At 50.2% G+C, this 19,076-nt stretch overlaps 5 protein-coding genes; 2 read left to right on the forward strand and 3 right to left on the reverse strand.

Annotated features, from left to right (window-relative positions):
• Positions 1-1,931: 1,931 nt before the first annotated feature.
• On the reverse strand, positions 1,932-2,914 carry RCC_04188 (related to histidinol-phosphatase; the record flags this gene model as incomplete). XM_023769466.1 has 2 exons in its annotated part: positions 1,932-2,171; positions 2,225-2,914. 2 exons carry the CDS (start codon positions 2,912-2,914, stop codon positions 1,932-1,934), a joined length of 930 nt encoding a protein of 309 aa, XP_023625234.1.
• Positions 2,915-3,404: 490 nt separating this feature from the next.
• On the forward strand, positions 3,405-5,612 carry RCC_04189 (related to serine/threonine-protein kinase Chk2; the record flags this gene model as incomplete). XM_023769467.1 has 3 exons in its annotated part: positions 3,405-3,446; positions 3,524-4,684; positions 4,737-5,612. 3 exons carry the CDS (start codon positions 3,405-3,407, stop codon positions 5,610-5,612), a joined length of 2,079 nt encoding a protein of 692 aa, XP_023625235.1.
• A 376-nt stretch (positions 5,613-5,988) lies between these two features.
• On the reverse strand, positions 5,989-8,262 carry RCC_04190 (probable Pre-mRNA-splicing ATP-dependent RNA helicase prp28; the record flags this gene model as incomplete). The annotated part of the gene is made up of 1 exon (XM_023769468.1): positions 5,989-8,262. The coding sequence occupies one exon, from the start codon at positions 8,260-8,262 to the stop codon at positions 5,989-5,991; it is 2,274 nt and encodes a 757-aa protein (XP_023625236.1).
• Positions 8,263-9,257: 995 nt separating this feature from the next.
• Positions 9,258-14,011, forward strand: RCC_04191 (uncharacterized protein; the record flags this gene model as incomplete). XM_023769469.1 has 5 exons in its annotated part: positions 9,258-9,620; positions 9,679-11,864; positions 11,915-12,541; positions 12,595-13,786; positions 13,847-14,011. 5 exons carry the CDS (start codon positions 9,258-9,260, stop codon positions 14,009-14,011), a joined length of 4,533 nt encoding a protein of 1,510 aa, XP_023625237.1.
• Positions 14,012-15,130: 1,119 nt separating this feature from the next.
• Positions 15,131-16,432, reverse strand: RCC_04192 (uncharacterized protein; the record flags this gene model as incomplete). XM_023769470.1 has 4 exons in its annotated part: positions 15,131-15,181; positions 15,245-15,940; positions 16,000-16,253; positions 16,399-16,432. 4 exons carry the CDS (start codon positions 16,430-16,432, stop codon positions 15,131-15,133), a joined length of 1,035 nt encoding a protein of 344 aa, XP_023625238.1.
• Between the last annotated feature and the right edge of the window lie 2,644 nt (positions 16,433-19,076).

Raw genomic sequence — 19,076 nt, forward strand, 5'->3', positions numbered from 1 at the left:
ATACGACGCGCGCGCGCCTCTATTTCCTAAGCCCCCGAACTAAGGCTAGTTCGTATAGGGGGAAGGAGGTAATTATAAGGGCCGTATAAGAGCCCTTATAATAATAGGATTAATAGAGGTAGCTAGATTAACTAACCTTAGAGAAGGGAGTGCAATATAACCTAACTACTTAGCGTAGGCTTAGCGTATGCATAACTCCTACGTATAGCGCACATTTAACCTATAAGAATTAGTCTTATCTCTAATCGAGTAATTACGGGTGTCTAATACATTGCTATATCTTTACCCTTATACCGTAACACTCCTCCTTAGTTAATATTATTCTACTACGATATTATTAGCTATTATACTTTAATAATTCTCTAATAGGATTATATAGACCGGCTCGTAACTAGAAAGGCGTCGACGTAGTTCGGACGGTCTCGGATATTATCGATCCTATTAGTAAAGCTATTATAGATCTCGACGTATTTAGTAGTAGGCTTAGCTATTATCTCCCTCTACTTGCGATTAAGGGAGAATCCTATTTTCTTAAGCTATTATACGGGTTAGCGCTACTCTTAAAGTATTAAATTCCTAGCTTATACTCTTATAAAGTTCTRCTTAAAATATCCGTATTCGCTATTATTATCCGGATCCTTAGGGAAAGTTCTAGCCCTCTAGTATTTCGTAGTATCGATATAACCTAGCTATAAGTATAGTAACTTAGGCTTCTTCGCCTTCTTAGGCTTTTATACGGGTAGTATAGAGGAGGGAGGAGGATATAGATAAGTAGTAAAGGGGTAGTATAGTAGTAGGAGTAGTAGGAGTTAATATTAGTGTTTAAGTGTTAATAAGAGTCGCTAAAAGAGTAGTAGGTCTTTATCCTACTACTCTTTTAGAGATCTTACTTATCTATATAGAGAGTTATATAGCTGCCCGCGTAATACTATTATACCTTTACTTTATCCTTACTATTATTACTTAGGTATCGTAGACTTAAATAAAATTACTTTAAAGAAGGAAAGCGAGGACATTGCACGCGCAYATTAAATTACGCTACTTGTTACTTATTATACGGAATACACCTTTAATTACCGAGGTTCTAATACCCTATAATGCTAGCGTCGCACTATCGCCTAAAAGGATTGTTACAGAGTTGTTCTTAAAAACGCGCCGTAGGGGGACCGTCGCCGGAGTCCGGACAATGCAGGAACACCCACAGCTGCTGCGCCACGCTGTATGTCCGAAGATAGGTCCACTTTGAGCGGTCAATGGCTGCATTGTCAAACATCATGAATATGCTGTGGATGCGGAGGAATATTGTCGGAAATCTTGCAGACCGCTTTCTCTTTCGATTGTGAAAACGCATGACACTCACCTGGTGCCTTTCTAGCCAAGTCGCAGGAAAAGCAATAAGATGAGAAAGCACCCCAAACAAGTCATCACACCATACACTTGACTTAGATGTTAAAGGCCAGACTCAACGTGAAGTCCAGGTTCCTGACGCCCCGCATATGCAATGCAGAGTCTCTCACAATCGAGTCATTGGTCCGCATCAAAGGCCGTTAACAAATGCAACTATCACAACCGGCCTCGAATCCGACAGGTGAAGTCAGAGGGGCTTTCTCTTTGCAGCAAACGCCAGGTTTCTTGCTTGCCGAGCGATGCGATGCGAGGATGGTACATGTTGCATTGCATGTATGCACTACTGCATCTTAGACATGAGACGCACATCGAGAATCTTCGAGCAGAGTGCAGAACGCATTGAAGAGTGCTTGTCATGTGAATTGGCACTTTCTGGTTCTCCACCGCCATCCATCATCTCTTTGCATCACAGTATCGTCATTGCCAGGCCGCAGGCTTGCTCCGCTTCCTGGGAGACAGACTCGAAAGACAGCCTCTGACAAGGCGGCTTATTCCAGGTGAAGTTCGGTACGAGTCATGCAGAATCATGTCTGGAAGAACGCGTGTTCCGCGAGATCAGCCACGGGGAAACTCTCCCAGCAAACTCCAGGAAATCGATCATCATGAACTTTCGTCTTATCCGCCGTAGGCGCCAAACAGACCAGTTCCGGCAATCCAGCTCGCAGGACGTTATTCTCCCAAGCTCGTTTGTAGTTTAGAGCGACATGCTCTATGCCATGACTGTCGTCTGATAAGGTGAAACGTCCTCCCATGTCTTTGAATTCCTGGAACGATCTCGTCAGCATTTTCATTCACATCATGTTGAGAATATACTTACGATGCAAATCTCACTCTGCGGATACGCTTCACTCATGCCCTTTCTCAAACTACTCGTATTCAACTCCAACACCCCACCATAACTAGCCACAAACTTCAAGTTTCTCTCAATCTTCCCCCAGATTTTCGGCCAAGTTCTGAAACTTCTGTCCGGTTCATCGCCTTTCAATCGTATAAGATCAAAGTGTCCCACCACGGGAGGTTTCAGCGCTTGCAACATTTCGTACTGAGAATCGAAATAATCGGCATAGATTTGCTCGTCTGTCCCGCCTGCAATGGTTCGTGCGGAGTGATACAGRGGAGTGTCGTAGTCTATGGGGATGGTGTGGACGTGATGGACACTTCCCACGAAGAGATCCACGGGGTATTTCTTCAAAATATCTTGGATGATGTTCAAAGAGGAAGGACGGATCCATTCGCTTTCGAATCCCACAAGAAGTTGAATTTGATTTGCGTAGAGTTTTTGAAGACGCCGGGCTTCGTGATAGAAGTCGTCGAAGAGTTGTGTTAGAGTTTCTTGGGTGTGGAATGAAGATTCTTCGGGGTAGAAATCGATTTCCTCGCGAGGGATGTGTTCTGTTAGACAGAAGGTGGTCATCCTTTTGGCGATTGCATGTTGGACGACTTGTTCGAGAGTGCTGGTTGCATGGCCGCAGAATTGACCAGAGTGGGAGTGGTGGGAGAAGGGCATGTCGTTTGTAGATGGATGTTGTAGGAGTGAATGATATGAGCGATCTTCACAAGAAACAATAGGACAATGTCCTCTTTTTCAACCAGACATATCGGGATCCGTGGAGACCGACTTGAGAGAATCTTACTAGGTTGATGGTTTGCTGTACAGTAAGCGAGAGGGAGGACATGAGGGCGTCGGCATCCGCGCCGTCGGTCGGTCTGTCGGTCGGTCGAGGCGTGCGTCTGCAGACGATCGAGACCAATGGAATAGACTTCGACACGGATGACTTGCAACTTCCACGACGACTCACGCGCACACGCCAGTTGTCGTCGCATTTTCTCTCTCGCTCTGTCTCGCTAGGTATTGTTCAGCTGCTGTGAAGRGGTTGTCATGCTCGGTTGAGACTTTTTGTTGCTCCCACACCTATCACTCTCTCCAATACCCTCGCTTTGCCCGGTTTACACTCTACGCTGCAACATTCCACGCTTTGTGTTGAGAAGCGCACAAAATGGCCGGGCTTGATGAGAAGAGCACTCTAAAGCGAGCTCGGGTGAGCCAGCAGCATGCCAACGCGGGTGGAAGTGGAAGCGTGGGACTTTTGCTGATTCTTGATTCTCGTGCCTACAGGGCTCCACCATCGAAGATGCCGAATCCAAGAAGCCTCGGCGCTCCGCCCGTCTCTCAAATGCTGGGGAGGATCAGGCACCCGAAGTAGACGTGCCATCCACTGCGCAAGCCCCCAAGAATAGCCAACTCCCATCCCCAGTGACGGCCAATGGGAGCAAAGACAAGACGGTTTCACCTCCGCCCGTCCAGCACCAGCATCAGCACCACCGACAAACGACTCCAAAGTCTAGTCCTCCACCTTCCTCAAGAAGAAATGGAGGTCTTTCCTCCCCACCCGCGGATACACAACCCTACTCGCAGTTCCTTCTTCCCCCGCCAGTGAGCTATGAAGTGGAGAATGAGGAGGAGGAGGGCGTCTGGGGTTACCTCGTACCTACCGAGGGCAAGGAAGACCCGTTGGTGTTGAGGAAACGAGCGGCATGTCCGGTCTCGTTGGGAGTTGAACATAAAAAGGCACCGGCATCGAAGAAGAAGCAATTCACCAATCAAGAAGAGCAATACGAGGCGAAAAAGGCGGTCAATGGTGTGCCCGCGGGTGGATATCTCGTGGGAAGACATCCGGAATGTGACCGCAAGATCCACTCGCCTGTCGTCAGCAATCGACATTGTCTGGTCTTTGCCGAGAACAAGAATGGCAGCTCCATTGCAATGCTCGAGGATTTGAGCAACAACGGAACCTATGTCAATGATGCGCTGGTGGGACGGAACAAGAGGAGGGAGTTGGAGGATGGCGATGAGATATCAATCCTGGACGAAGCTCGCTTCATCTTCCGATACCCTCGGATCAGGGATACTAATGGTTTCCGACAGCAGTACAGCATACACGGTCAGCTGGGGAAAGGTCACTTTGCTACCGTTTATCTGGCGCTGGAGAAGAGTACTGGGATGAGATATGCGGTCAAGAAGTTTGAGAAGCGAAGCGGTCCGGGAGAACGAAGCAAGGTTGATGGTCTACAACAAGAGATTGCCGTTTTGATGGGTGTCAGCCATCCGAATATGCTTTGTTTGAAAGACACTTTTGATGAATCCGACGGAGTTTACCTTGTGCTGGAGCTGGCTGCCGAAGGTGAATTGTTCAACTGGATTGTCATGAAGCAGAAGSTCTCAGAGGCCGAGACACGCAAGATCTTTGTGCAGCTGTTTCAAGGCGTCAAGTACTTGGTGGGTGAACGTTGATGCAGACATTCGAGGTACTCTCGCTAACGCACCACAGCACGAACGCAACATTGTACACCGTGACATCAAACCCGAAAACATCCTGCTCACCGACAAGGATCTGAGCATCAAGCTTGCCGACTTTGGTCTGGCGAAGATTATTGGCGAAGAGTCGTTCACGACCACGCTCTGTGGCACACCATCATATGTAGCGCCCGAGATCCTCGAACAAACGAACCGTAGGAGGTACACGCGAGCTGTGGATGTGTGGAGTTTAGGTGTCGTCCTCTACATCTGCCTCTGCGGTTTCCCACCGTTCTCAGACGAGCTCTACTCCGCCGAGAATCCCTACACACTAAGTCAACAGATCAAATTGGGCCGCTTCGACTACCCATCACCTTATTGGGACTCAGTGGGAGACTCGGCGCTTGATTTGATCGACAAGATGTTGACTGTCGATGTTGAAAAACGCATCTCAGTAGACGAATGTCTCGAACATCCTTGGATCACCCAACAACCCATCAGTCTCACCGATAGCACCGATGGACTGACAGGAGCGATTGCAAGTCTCGATTTTTCCCGGCGAAAAGTGCAGCGGGAGAGGACCATGCTCTGCAGTATTAATGAAGTAAAGGTTGAAAGAGTGATTGAAACGCAGCCGGATGCTCCTCCTGTGAAGGTCTGGGATAAGAATAGTGGACCAAGATTTCAAACCCAGAGACCTGCTGGCCAGCAGCAAGCTGCGAGGAATGCAAAGGAGGCCAAGAAGAAGAAGATGGCGAAGGAGGGCGAAGAGGTCAAGCCTGATGGAGAGAGGGATCCAAAGGAATTTATCGAAATGGGTGGAGTGGGGGATGAAGTGCTTTTTGACGAGAATCCTTCGGGGAGTATTTATCCGGGGGATAGTACCGTGGTGCCTGCTGAGGATGATTAAAGGACTGAAGGATGGAATGGAATGGGAAGGGCGGAGAAGGGATGCAGATAGTCGTTGCGAGGCGTCTCAAGAGGAGGCTTGGGTTGGGTTGGGAGAGGCGGCAATTCGATTGCTGGGTGGAATGATGAAATGTATACTATAATGCTTGATATACATTACTTGATGACAACTTGATGATTTGATGTGAATATATTTATGATGAGTGGGATGGACAGATGGGTGCGATGGCATGCTTGCGCACTTTCTCACTTTTGATGGAGATTGCTGACGGCAGAGACTATGATGAATACGAGGGGAGAGAAGCACAGGAGAGTAGATCAAGGTAGGCAGCATTTATATTACCTCCTCCCAWCATCATCATCATCACTCAATCCTCTCATTTAATCTCATCCCACCCTCTATCCTTCCCCCTCTGCCCCCTGGCAACCTTGGACTGCGCAGCCTCATGCCTCGCCAACTCCTGCGGAACTTTACTAATCGCAGACTTGGAAATCATACTCTTCAAATCATACAATACATCCGCATCCCCATTATCCACAAACGTGACGGCGACACCTTGTTTGCCCGCTCTTCCAGTTCTTCCAATACGATGGGTATAGCTCTCGATATTTCCCGCCATGGTAAAGTTGATGACGAGACTGACGTCTGGAACATCGATACCTCTTCCTGCCAAATCCGTGGCGACGAGGATTTCGGCTTGGCCGGCTCGGACTTGTGCGAGAGCTGCTTCTCTCTGTTCTTGAGTTTTGCTTCCGTGCAGGGTGACGGTTGCGAAACCCATCTTGGAAATGTCTCGTGCGAGAGCGTCGCAGGCTCGTTTGACGTTTACGAAGACGATGATTGGTGGGGCGAATTCTCTGGAATGGAGGAGTTCCGCCACGCGTTTCTTCCTCTTGTCTTCTCCGGAGATGAATTCGACGCGTTGCTCCACAGTATCGACGGCCTCGCCGACATTTCCGATGGTGACGGTTGCGGGACGGCGGAGGTATTTTCGTGCAATGCGTTCGACTGCTACTGGCATGGTGGCGGTGTACATCATTGTTTGGCGGTAGCGATGTTGGGACATGGCGACTGCGTCTTCGGCGTCGTCCGTGTCGGGTTTTTCGTTGGACACGGGGAGAGCGTCGAGGATTTTGTTGACAGGTTCTTCGAAGCCCATGTCTATCATGCGGTCGGCTTCGTCCATGATGATGTAGCAACATTGAGAGAGGACCAACACTCTCCGTTCGATGCAGTCTACTAGACGACCGGGGGTTGCGATGATGATTTCGGCACCGTCTCGCATGTTGTAACTCTGCTCCTCGATACTGTGACCTCCTACGAGGGAAACACAGGTAAATCCTAGAGGAGTTGCAAACTTCTTGGCTTCAATTTCGATCTGTTGTGCCAGTTCACGGGTTGGCGCGAGGATGATGGCATAGGGTCCGTCATTTTTGGTCATTTCGTTGAGAGCGGGTAGTTCGGAGATGTAGACCAGGAGAGGGAGCAGGAATGCAGCTGTTTTACCGGAACCAGTGACGGCGACTCCGATGAGATCTCGGGATTGGAGAGCAATGGGGATTGCTGCTCTTTGCACAGCGGATGGCTCCGTATAACCTGCCTCATCCACAATATCGAGTAATCGCTTTGGTAGACCTGACTCCTTCCAACTGCGCATAGGATTGGGGATGGATCCTCCTTTGGTGGCAATGTTGAAATCTTCCTTGAAGATTCGCCAGTCTCTCTCCCGCATGTGCTCCAGCTTCTTCTCGCTCCAGTGTTTGTCGATGCCGGTCCTACCACCTTCCTCCCGTCTTCGCCGCTCCATTTCGAGAATCTCCGCCGCTCGTGCCTTTCCAGCCTCGGGATCTCGTAGCTCAATTGCCTTTGCGTATTGCTGTGCGACGGCTTCGTTCGCATCATCTGCAAATCCCCCCAGTCTGCCTCGGCCGAAAAAGGTACTCTCTGCGCGGGTGTTGTAGAGGGGGTTGTAATCAGGACTCGTATCCTCCTCGGTATTCCACTCGAAATTGAACTTCTTCTCCGTCGTCCGCTTTCGCTTCTTCTTCGCAGAGAAGGTTGAAGTGTTGGTCTCGGCTCCCATATATCGTTGTCGCGTCAATTCYGATGCAACATCCGTCTCGCTCTGGTTCTTCTTCGACTTTACTCCTTCTCCGCCAGTCCTTTGTGGAGGTGGCGGAGGGGGAAGCATTTCGAAACCCTTGTCCGGTAGTTTTGAACGTCCATATGATGATCCTCTAGCTATGCTTCCATTGCGCATGGATTTCGGACCAGCTGGAGGGCCATTGCGTCCATTGGAGGCGGTTTTGACATCTTGCACAGGCTCATCCTGCTTCACGGGAGCTGCCTCTTTTTGGAGCTTCTGTTGAGCGAGCTTCTCCCGTTCCTTCTTAGACATGAACTTGGGTTTCGAAGCCGCTGCATCTTGAGCTTTCTTTTTTGCTAGTAGCTCCTCAACACTCAATGGAGCCTGTCTCGGAGGGGCAAGTTTCCGCTTCTTCAAGTTCTCTCCATGGCCGTTGACGTCGCTCGGCGGAGGTGGAGGGGGAGGGAGGTCAGAGCTGGGCGGTGGAGGTGGTGGGGGTGGAATATCCGCAGGCGGAGGAGGAGGTGGAATGTCCACTGGCGGAGGGGGTGGAGGGATGTCCATGTTGCTGTCTTGTAATGTACTCGCAAGTCGCGACGAGCGCGAAGTTAGACAATCTCGAAGATGACTGTCACGGCCCCACTTTTCCTGGAAGCTAGGTTCCTTTCACTCACTTCACGTCTGATGAACAGCACGTCTGTCTCGTGGTGACCACGGCTCATCATTTTCGGAATCAAAGAGCTGATCTCTGGTAATCTTGTACGATTGGAAGATGCTTTACTTGCTGCATTTTGGCGAGACAACGTGGCGGAAATGTCTCCCAGTCTGGGTTTCCCACAATCATGACCAGGGGCAATCGAACACAGTATTTTTGCTCGGGTCAACGAGATGAAGACGATGTTCGGGCATGGATTGGATGCAGCAAAGTGTTCAATGCTAACTTATTCCGACCCGTGCCTTTGGAAATAGCTTGCCAGGCTCCAGGGCAACCGCGGGCCTCTGCATGGATGATTTGAGGTGGGAGCGAGGTGTTCATTGACATGAGGAGAGAGACTACAGCATTTCCAGGAAACGGCGAGGTCTGGGCTGAGTGGTTCATTGCTTCACCCCTTGGCTTGAGGATCGTCCTCTGAGATCCGGCTTTCCAATGCTGGACCACCTATGGTCCAACGGCTAAGAAGTGAGTGAATCAGCTCCAGTGTTTCTTCTCATCAAAACATCATCTCCGTACAGTCTGTACTGTCCAAGCTACAGCTCGCAATGGTCCCAATTGTCTCGCTTCCAAACACGTCCGTTTGGTGAGAGATATCCCCCCCGCCAACACACATCACCTTCTCACTTCACTGCKCTATTCACATGCTTTGGAAGCTCGCCGATTTGAGCACGTTCCCTCCGCCGGACAGGCGACTCCGTGCTGTTCTTTCTCAGCTTCTGAACATCTACCTCTACCCCAACTTCCACCAACATCGACCACCACCTTTTGTTTCCACCATCACAAACACTACCATCCATTTTGAAAGCGGCACAGTCATCTCCTACATTTGCAGGCTGCCGTCATCATGGCGAACCAGTCGCCGGAAGAGCAGTTCATTCGTGCCTTGGAAAATGCGCGACGCCCGAATGGAGCGGCAATGGACTTCAACCAGGACACGCTGGCTAGCGCACTGAACATACTGGCCAGCGAGATGAATGTCAAACCGACGCACTATCAGCTGGAACTTATCCAAAATGCAGACGATAACAAGTATGCACCCGGTGTCGAGCCGACGCTCACGCTTGCATACAGTGATGCTGGTTATTTGTGGATTGGCTGCAACGAGGTGGGATTTGACAAGGCCAGTGTCAGGGCAATCTGCGATATCGGCGGCAGCACCAAAAAGGCGACTGGTCCCCAAAAGGGATACATTGGGGAAAAGGGCATCGTGAGTAATTGCAGCCGTATCCTTTCGATTCACTGCTAACATTGGCTACTTCATCCAGGGATTCAAGTCGGTATTCAAAGTAGCAGACAAGGTCTGGATCTCCTCCGGTGGCTATCAGTTCAGTCTCGGTAGAGAAGGCTTGGGTATGATCTCGCCTGTGTGGGAGAAGTTCAAGTCCACCAGCATGGTTAACGAGCACACGATGTTCTGTCTACGCATTCCGCGGAAGGAGGATCAGATTCATGTCAAGACCGAGATGCTCTCGCTCAAGCCAGAACTTCTACTCTTTTTACGCAAGCTACGAACCATCAACGTTGTCATTGACGACCGCAAGGAGAAAGTGACCTACAAGTTCTCCCTGCGTCGCGAGGACGACACGGAAGACCTCGACATCGGTTACACAACTACAGAGCTATCCCGCCGTGACATCTCTCCGGCTCAAAGCACCAGCTCGGAGACACTGGTGGTCTTCAGGCACACCACCCAATCCATGCCGGAAGAACCCAAGAGACCAGGGATTAAAGAGACAGAAGTGGTCTTGGCTTTCCCGACCGTCTTCGACAACGCAAGCAGGATGACATTCAACTTTCTGCCAATCCGGGATTTTGGACTCCCGTTTCTGCTCCAAGCAGACTTCATCACGAATGTCAATCGTGAAGACATCAATCATCACAATAAGTGGAACGATGCGCTGCTCGCGGCTGCCGCGGATCAGTTGGTGCAGTGCATTAGAATCTTCAACAGAGCTGAGACCGATCAGATGGGGATTTTCAAGTACAAGTGGCCACAATTTGTCAAGTCCACTTACATCGCGTCAGATACAATCATGGCCAGCTTCATTCCCGACTTGCGCAAACGCCTGCCAAAGGAGCCGATCCTTGAGTCACAGGCAGGGCTTCTCGCAACGCCAGCCTCACTCACTGTACTCTCAGAGCGGTGGACCGATCGAGGCACTCCACCGATGCCAATTTTTGGTGACCAATCCCATCTCGGGCTGTATGTTTCAGAGAAGTACCACCAAGACGAGCTGTCGATCATTGGGATGAAAACACAGTCCCCATCATTCTTTGCTGCTTTGCTCAAGAAGATGAAACCCGAAAAGATGCAGCAAAAGCCCAACGAGTGGCACTGTCGACTTGCGGAAGCTTTACTCGAAGTGCCTCCCGTTACCCCAAAGAGCTTGAGCGAGATTGCGATGATCCCGCTTCGCGACGGCACTTGGGTCGCGATGGACAAGGCCGACAACATGATCTACTTTGCGGATGGCGAGTCCGAAATCGATATCCCGAGCGGCGTCGAAATGCGCATCGTTCATCACAGCGCTGTCCATAAWTACTACAGAAGAGCGTTGATGAAGAAGCTCGGGGTGGAGGAAATCAACTACAAGCAGGTATGCATTCGGATTCTCAAGCGCCACGATGAACTAGATGCGCCGACAGACGATCTGCCAGCACTATCTGTGGATGTCTTGGTCGACCACGCAAGATACCTATCCAGGTACTCAGACTGTCTGTCACCCAAACGTCTCAAGAAGGTGAAGCTCGCCGTTTCTGGCAGCGACCGCGCATTGGTCGGCACCGAGCTCTACATGGATTCCATTGTCCCCAACACCTTTACCATGAGCCAGCACTTTGTGCAGAGCGAAGAATGTCAGTTCATCCACCCTGCATATTTCGAGGATATCCCGGACGAAAAGAAAATGGCATGGTATGACTTCTTGCGAGAAGCGTTTGGAATCTCCACCAAGCCTCAGCTGCTTCAGCACCACCCAGGTCCGGCGTCACAGCACAACATGGGACAGCCCGAGTTTACTATTCACCCACTATTCCAAAAGCTACTGGATCTCCCCAACAGCATGATTTGGTTATCACTCTTGAGAGATGAATGGTCCGATTACAAAACTCAAATCGATTTCCTCCCGAAAAACTGCTTGCAAGGGACACCAGTCACTTGCAAGGACGGCTTGCGATATCCGTTGAACAGTGTTTACTTGGCAACCACCGACGTTATGAAAGAGCCTCTTGCGCCCACTGGCGTAAATTTGTTTGAGCTAACCGACCGAGACAAGTCATGGCGAGAGCTGATCGTCGTGCTCGGCCTGAAGACAAAGGCCGACCTTCAATTCTACTTGGAAATATTGCGCAAGGCAGCGCTTGGCAAAGTCGACGTTGAATTTTCACATATAACCGCCCTCATGCAGAACATCCACCGTTTGACAGACACCAACCAGCACGACTTCACCAGGCAAGTTATTGATTGACGTCTCCGAAAGAATGCTTTACTAACTGCCACAGGAAACATTTCAAACACAACAAACTGGTTGCTGTACCATACGGTGGTTCTCTCTCCTGGCTGAAGCTCGAGGAATGTATGTGGCGGGCACCAGATTGTCTGCCTGGCATCACACCGCTAKCCGACCACTACAACTACGACGGTAGCGRGTCGTTCTTCAGGGATGTTCTCGAGGTTTACGATGTCACACCGGACAACATCGCAGAACAACTCGACTGCAATGATGGAAGGCTTGACGAAGTTGCAAACACCAAGGCGCTTCTTGCGGCACTCAGCGACCAGGTGAAGAGGCCAKGGTTCCAAATGGACTTTGACTTACTCCTCCTTCGACGAATTTCAGTTTTCCCAATATGGCAGTTGTCAGGAAAGCGAGATCTTGTCTCTTCTGACGATGAGACATGGTTCATTGCCGATGACCACAATCATCAGAAGTGCTTCCAAGGCAGAGTTGCGCTGCTGGACTTTCCTATTGCGGAGACAGCTCGCCTGATGCCACTTCTCAAACTCCTCGGTGCTGAACGGAGGACTCTTTCAGGCAGCGTGACGGAAGATATGGTCTTCCAAGGCACGAGCAAGTATCTATCTGAGCTCAGTGTGGAGCTTCGGTCGAAGGCAAAGTATATTGCGTTGTACGTCTCTTTCTTCTAACGTTCACCTCTGTATCTTTGGCTAACTGCTCTAGGCTTGTACCCACACATAACAGCATCGCAGTTGAAATACAGCTGAATACGATCGAGGTCTACGCGTCCAAGGGAATGCAGCTGAGACGATTTGTCCGGATCGGGGACAAGAAAGTCTACGGCGCCAACGAATCTGGAAAAGCCATGTTGCAAAAACTTGATACTGGCATGCGGCTACACTGTCGTGCCAGAGCCATCAAGAAGGATCGTGCTCCGTGGCATTTTATCCTCGAGACCATGTCGAAAGTATTGCGCATCCCAGAAGAGCAACGCGAGACTTTGCTCGTCATACTCGTCACCCCAGCTGGTCCGCTCATCGAAGAGATCTTGAGCAAGAAGGGTCTATGGGATGGGGCAGTCACTGATGTTGACGATGTTGAGGAAGAAGACGACGAGCCGGAGGATATTCCCAAGCAGCAGGAGCGTTCCACTGAGCGGGCTGAGAATGCCAGGCCCGTCACGGTTGAGGACGATGAGTCAGTTGACGATGATATTTTATTCGTCGCGGAGCATCGAAAGTCCGACGCAAGTGACGAGAACTCCGATAATGGTGCGTCCAGCCCCAACGGAACGCCTTGGGGAACTCCAGAGGCCCCTCAGACCACCCGTACCACCCCACGGTCGTCTGGATCGCGCCGTAATCTTCCAAGGGTCTTCATCAAGAAAGGTCCAAGTTTGGCAGAGGCACGGGCCGCAAAGAAGGCGCAACGAGAGCAGATGGCTGTTGATGCGCTCGTTAATGCTGCGGGCAGCTACGACATGGAGGACGTTGAAGTTCATGGGCCGCCTCGCACCGCGACAAACCCACCTGAACATTTGGCAGGCCTGGTATTCGAGCCAATACAGGCTCTATCCGACCATCCCGATCAGAATGACAGGACTCGCTACCACGGCGAACTTTTTGTTCGTGAGCTTCTCTCCTCTTACATCGAAGCCTCGGACGATGCCTGGACTTCGCCGATGCGCACCCGCCAGAAGCTGGGAAAACTTGAAATTGAGGAGCTGGACGAGAGCTCCACCTTCACAATCATCGGATCCGAGCTGTGTGACCGCATCACAGAATGGCTTGAAGAGAGAGGCTACGATGCCCGGGACATGCAGGATCAACCTCCGGAAACGTATCACATCTACGTCAAGGCGACTGAAGGAGACTTGGAAGATCCCTTCTCGTTATCCAACAGGGAGTTTGAGCTTGTATGTTTCCCTTTCCCCCTCGCATTATCATCTTGCTGCAAGCTAACATTTTTCTCACAGGCCAAGGACTGGAGCGCGAGCGGTACCGACAAAGTTCTCCTATTCCGTGTCTTCGAGCTGCACAAAGACCCGAAGTTCGTTATCCTGGTCGACCCAACGGAACTGATGCAGAGCGGAAAAGTGACCATGACGGCGATCGATGGGTTCTCTGTGAGCATCACTTGAGTGAACGAACCCTGAGATAGATTATCTTGGGGATTGGAGGTATGGAAGGAAGGTGCGGACATCTCTTTTGGTTTTTTTTTTGATCGCCCGTTTGCGGGTTTCCACGACTCGCCTTCTTGGCAGAGGGAGGAGAGGAAAGAAAGCGATTCATCATGCGGCTCTACCTACCTACAGCTTCACGACGAGCTCCATCTCGCGGGTGAAAGTGGACATGATCACCATGGCCCCTTCACCTAGAGTAAATAAGTAGCCGACCGAATAGCAGGTAGGTAGGCTTTTCCAACTCAATCTCTTTTCATGTATAAGTATAACAAGAATTACCAAAGCCACATCTTGACCGTCTCACTCCCAACAAATTTCGAGACTGAATATATAACTCCCCGAAATTCTGGGAGACAAGCTTATCGTGATTAGCAACTTCTACAAACTATCCAAAACATACCAGGATCCTTTTCACATCCTGAACAACTATTCTAGATTTCGCTACTTAGTCGGCGACCTGACTAGAAAGTCTGCTATTCTCCCGAATTGAGGAATGTTTAAGATCCCTCTCTTTATTCGTTAAATTCCACTTTCTTAAGCAGAGCAAGGTCTAGGAACTCCTATAGCAAAGTAAAGGGCTAGATTAAAGGTTTAGTAGAGTATTGTATATAATCGTATCTTATATCCATCCTACTACTACGAAATTTTGAAGATGAAGGTGACTATTAAGGTAGATTATACTATAATAGCGATTTCTACGGAAAACTCTCCTCGACAGCGTGATATTGAGAGGGTGATTAATATTAGATCGGACCGGATAGATCGAGCGAGTGAGGATGCATTGTGTTGATTTGGTTGTTGAGGTTGATGATGATAGGGAAGATTCGTGCTGAGTCTATTAATTCACGCGAGGTGGAAATAAGGGGAGCTTATCTGTGCGGGTGAAGTTTGTAGATTTTTTTTTTCTTCATTGGTATAAGTAAGTGCCTGGGAGGATATTTTCCATGATCATTTCCTCTGATTTGATCTTCGGGAATCAAGTTCTCTGCCTGTCGTACATACATCGCTAGCTAAGTAAGTAAGCCTTCATCTCAAGCGGCTTCAACATCGAGGAAGTATTTGCATGAGTCTTGATAATCACGGCCTCATGACATCTGTGCTATACTGAGTGAGCATAGTAGCGTTTGTCTATACGAATCTCACGTGTCAGCCACCAAAGTCCCATCATACTCGTCAAGAGGGTAAACTCACGCCCAAGAATGATTGCACTCGATCCAAATCCGGAGTGAATTCGGCATCCTGGTCCGAGGGATCCATGCCTCCATTCACGGATGAATCATCCACCCAACCATGCTTGATCCTCAAACCCCAAAAAGTGCTCACCAACCGGTTGATGACTTCCGGGGCGAGTTGATTTCTCYTCAGGGCGTGGACGAAGCTGTGCGGGGACCAATTCCTCTCGAGCGTATCTCCTGTTGGGGAGATTGCAAGGGCAATGATGCAGAGTTCGGTCAAGTCGGGCTGTTCTTCGATCCAGAAGTTTTGCCACCATTGAATGGCTGTCATTTGGTCGGCGGCCATCCAGATCATGTTGTTCATGAATGGTCCTTGTTTGACTCGCAAGAGGGAGATCATTCCGAGAAGGGAAGCTGCTTTGGCGGCGTGGCCGTCGCAGTACTTGAGGAGGAAGGCTTGAAGGGAGCGGGATTGCGTCTCTTCATTGCTGTCGAGGATTGCGGGTCGACGGTGTTGTTCTTGAGGGTCCGCGAAGTAGGCGATGAGCATGAGAGGTGCATCGAGCAAAGCGTGAGTGAGTTGATGGCGAGTTGGCGGCTTGAATGCTGGACGGAGGGTTCGCACAAAAGCTCGAAACGCGGGATGTTCTGTGATGTTGGGGTTCAATCCGGAAGCGTTGATCCATTGTGCACAAGCAGCCGTGGCCATGTCCTGTATATGGACTGATTAGTGGTGATCAATATCATCATATTGTGCAAGAAGATACCGACCTGTTCACCAGCCGACATGGAGCCAATGCCCCTGGTACGAGCTCGCTGTTGCTGTTGAAGTTCGGCGGCGGAAGGAAGGGTGGGATCGAGACGGTGAGGCTGATAGGTCCGCCATAATGTCTCCGGCAGCTCACTACACCGCTGGAGATGCTCAATCACGCGTGCCTTTTCATTCGAAGTCCACTCGGTCATGCAATGTTTGCACGTCACACGCGGATGCCGTTTGCCGGAATCTTCATCGAGATTGCGGTTGACTGTGTCATGATCAGAGTGGTGATGGAGGATGAAGATGAGGATGATGGTGGTGATGATGGTGATGATGGTGGTGAGGATCAAGATGATGAAGAGGATGAAGATGATGAAGGTAATGTCAAAGGGCAGCAAGTGACGTGTACACACCCTCGTGCCAACACTCGTCACGTCCGCGAGGCATTGATTCAGTCCCTGGTCGATGGATGAGATTCCACTTTACGGTGGCTTAGTCCACGGCGGCTTCGTTGGGGCGATGTCGTGTAGGCGAGTGTACGCGTGTGGTTTTGTTGTGGAATGCACGATGCAGATACTCCCGTCCGCCCGTCCCGCTATTCTAGTCTAGGTGCTTGGCGGGAAGGTCAAGGTAGGGCTGACCGGCAGACATCCGAAATATCTCCATGGAAGGGAAGGTGTCAGCGAGGTCATATCATTCATCCATCCATGCATGCATCATCATCCTTCCCGTGCTCGCTGTGGCTTGCCGTAACCCCCCCTGATTCGTACGCTAATCTCCATGTCGCGGTCAACTGCACTGTATTGCAGTCTCGCGGTGAACTGCCATGCTCCTCGCGGTAACCTGCCTTCACATCGGTACGCCCGCCGTGAGAGGACTGCGCTTCTCGCGGTAGCCTACCGTTTTGCGATGACCTCTCGATCGCTCGCTCGCGGTGAGCTGCCGTGCATCTCGCGGTGACTTTGCTTCCTGCCGCTCAGTCTCGCGGTGAGCTTCCTTTGACCCTTGCATTCTCGCTGTGAGCTGCCATCTTGCTCCTCTCTGCAGTGTATCTCGCGTTGGACTGCCCCAGCCCTCGCGGTAGCCTACCTTGGGAGCTTCCCCCGGGCTCTAGCATTCTCGCGGTGAGCTGACATCTTGTTACTCTCTACCCTGACCTCGCGGTAAACTGCCATGAGTCTCGCGGTCACTTGCCTCTTGAAAGCCTCGGTGACTTCCCCTGATTACTACAGGTCTCGCGGTGAGCTGTTGCGCGTCTTATCCTACATCTTCGCAATCTCTTCCGGTCGCTGCAGCGAGAGAAGCACTCTTACTCATTCCTAACGAAGAGGGCGCAGTCAATAAACGTTCATCACATCCTCGTTCCTGCTCGTCCCATCTCGTACATGCAAAGCGATCTATACTCCCGCAAGTGTGCATCTTTTCGCCGTTCGTACGCCACATTTCAAGAGACCCCGTTGTAATTTAACACTCAAACGATACCTGGATACGATATATACGCGGTCAAGTAGAGGAACCATGTATCTTCTACCTTCTCCCCATCATTCAGAATGCTGCTCTTGGCTTCTTCCGCTGTTTTGTGGACCGAGTAGCCTGCGCCTTCTTCCCGGGATCCGCTAGACAAGTCTCTCCGCGACGGTCAAACTGTTAAACAACTAGAATACCCTTTGGTGGACTAAAGGAGATGATCCTGCTCCTGCCTTTCCTGCCGTCGATAGTGGAGCTCCAATCTCTTTCACGCCGAACCTCGCATCAACTGTTCGCACCCTAGATGGGAATTACTCCATCGATGGTCCCGTCTGGCAGATCTTGAACTTGGAGGGTTTGCACTTGGAGGCGGACTGTCATTCTACAAGTCAGTACTTAGCATCTGTAAATGCTCATCGGAGACTTGGCCGTGAAAATTTCGCCATCTTCAAAGTCGTCCTCGCCGACGCATCCATTACTCACGCCAGCAGGACTTTCCGATCAAAACTATACCTTTTCCCTCAAAGCCGGCGGCAATAACATCCGCCAATGTGAGGAGATGATGCATGCAAGCTCATCCAGTGAGTGGGTATTGATGGAAGAAAGATCTTGCGTGGGATTCGAGTATCTCCTCGTACACTTCCTACATGCCATTGTACGAAGATTCGCATGGCTGGAGAATTGAGTTCTGTGTCTTCGACTAAACTTGGCTGGAGTTCTGAGGGAGGGAGGGTAGGCTGGAAATGGGATATACTGGGGTGAATGGCCTTGAACGTTTGTTTGGGTTTGTTGTTGCTTTGAGCCTGGTCTGGGGCAATGAAGCTCTTTTCGAGATGGTTTGCAACCCTTGATGAAATCTACTGAACGAATTACTGAAGATCGAAGAATCGTGTGATTCTAGAAAGGAGCGAGCAACAGAACTAGTCGATCGGACATCTGTTAAAGTTTTTTTGAACATTCACTTGAACTCACTTGAATTTGTAATCAGGCTAAGGATGGAATTCTTTCGTTTAGATAGTTGAGTAATTTACGCATCATTTCAACATCCATTCCTGTAGTGGATTTTTCAAAGGTCGGCATTAGTTAGAGCATGGAAAGTCCCGTATTCTTACCGTGGTTTCTGGACGAATTGAGAAGTGGGTGTAGTCGCAAACAAAAAGAATGTCCCTAAAAAAACATCTCATCCCTCCCCCCTTTCCATCGTCAACGTTCAAAAAGGRCCTACTGACAGCAACACACCATCGAAAGCAATCAAGTCTCTTCCATTGCAGTGCCTTCAAGATGGTATCTGCCGTCGACAAAGTGTTTCGTATTCCTGAACTTCTCGAGATGATCCTTCTCGACTCATCCGTCACGTACCTTGATCTGTTCGTCTTGCAACGTATCGATACAACCTTCAACAAAGCCATCCAAACCTCCACGAAACTGCAGAGAAAACTACTGTRTGCACCCCAGCTAACCAGCCAATATCTGCCCATAAAGGACTCTCCAGCGCTACAATTCTTTCCTTTTACCATGCTGCTCTCACCAAGCTACCCCCAACAGCCCGAGAATACGCTTTCTCTGCGCCTCTGGAACGGTAACGATCAATATAAGGTAGGTTGGAGGGGTGCATCCCGTKTCG

Source organism: Ramularia collo-cygni (assembly GCF_900074925.1).
Source record: "Ramularia collo-cygni strain URUG2 genome assembly, contig: RCC_scaffold05, whole genome shotgun sequence".
In the NCBI taxonomy this organism is placed as follows: domain Eukaryota; kingdom Fungi; phylum Ascomycota; class Dothideomycetes; order Mycosphaerellales; family Mycosphaerellaceae; genus Ramularia; species Ramularia collo-cygni.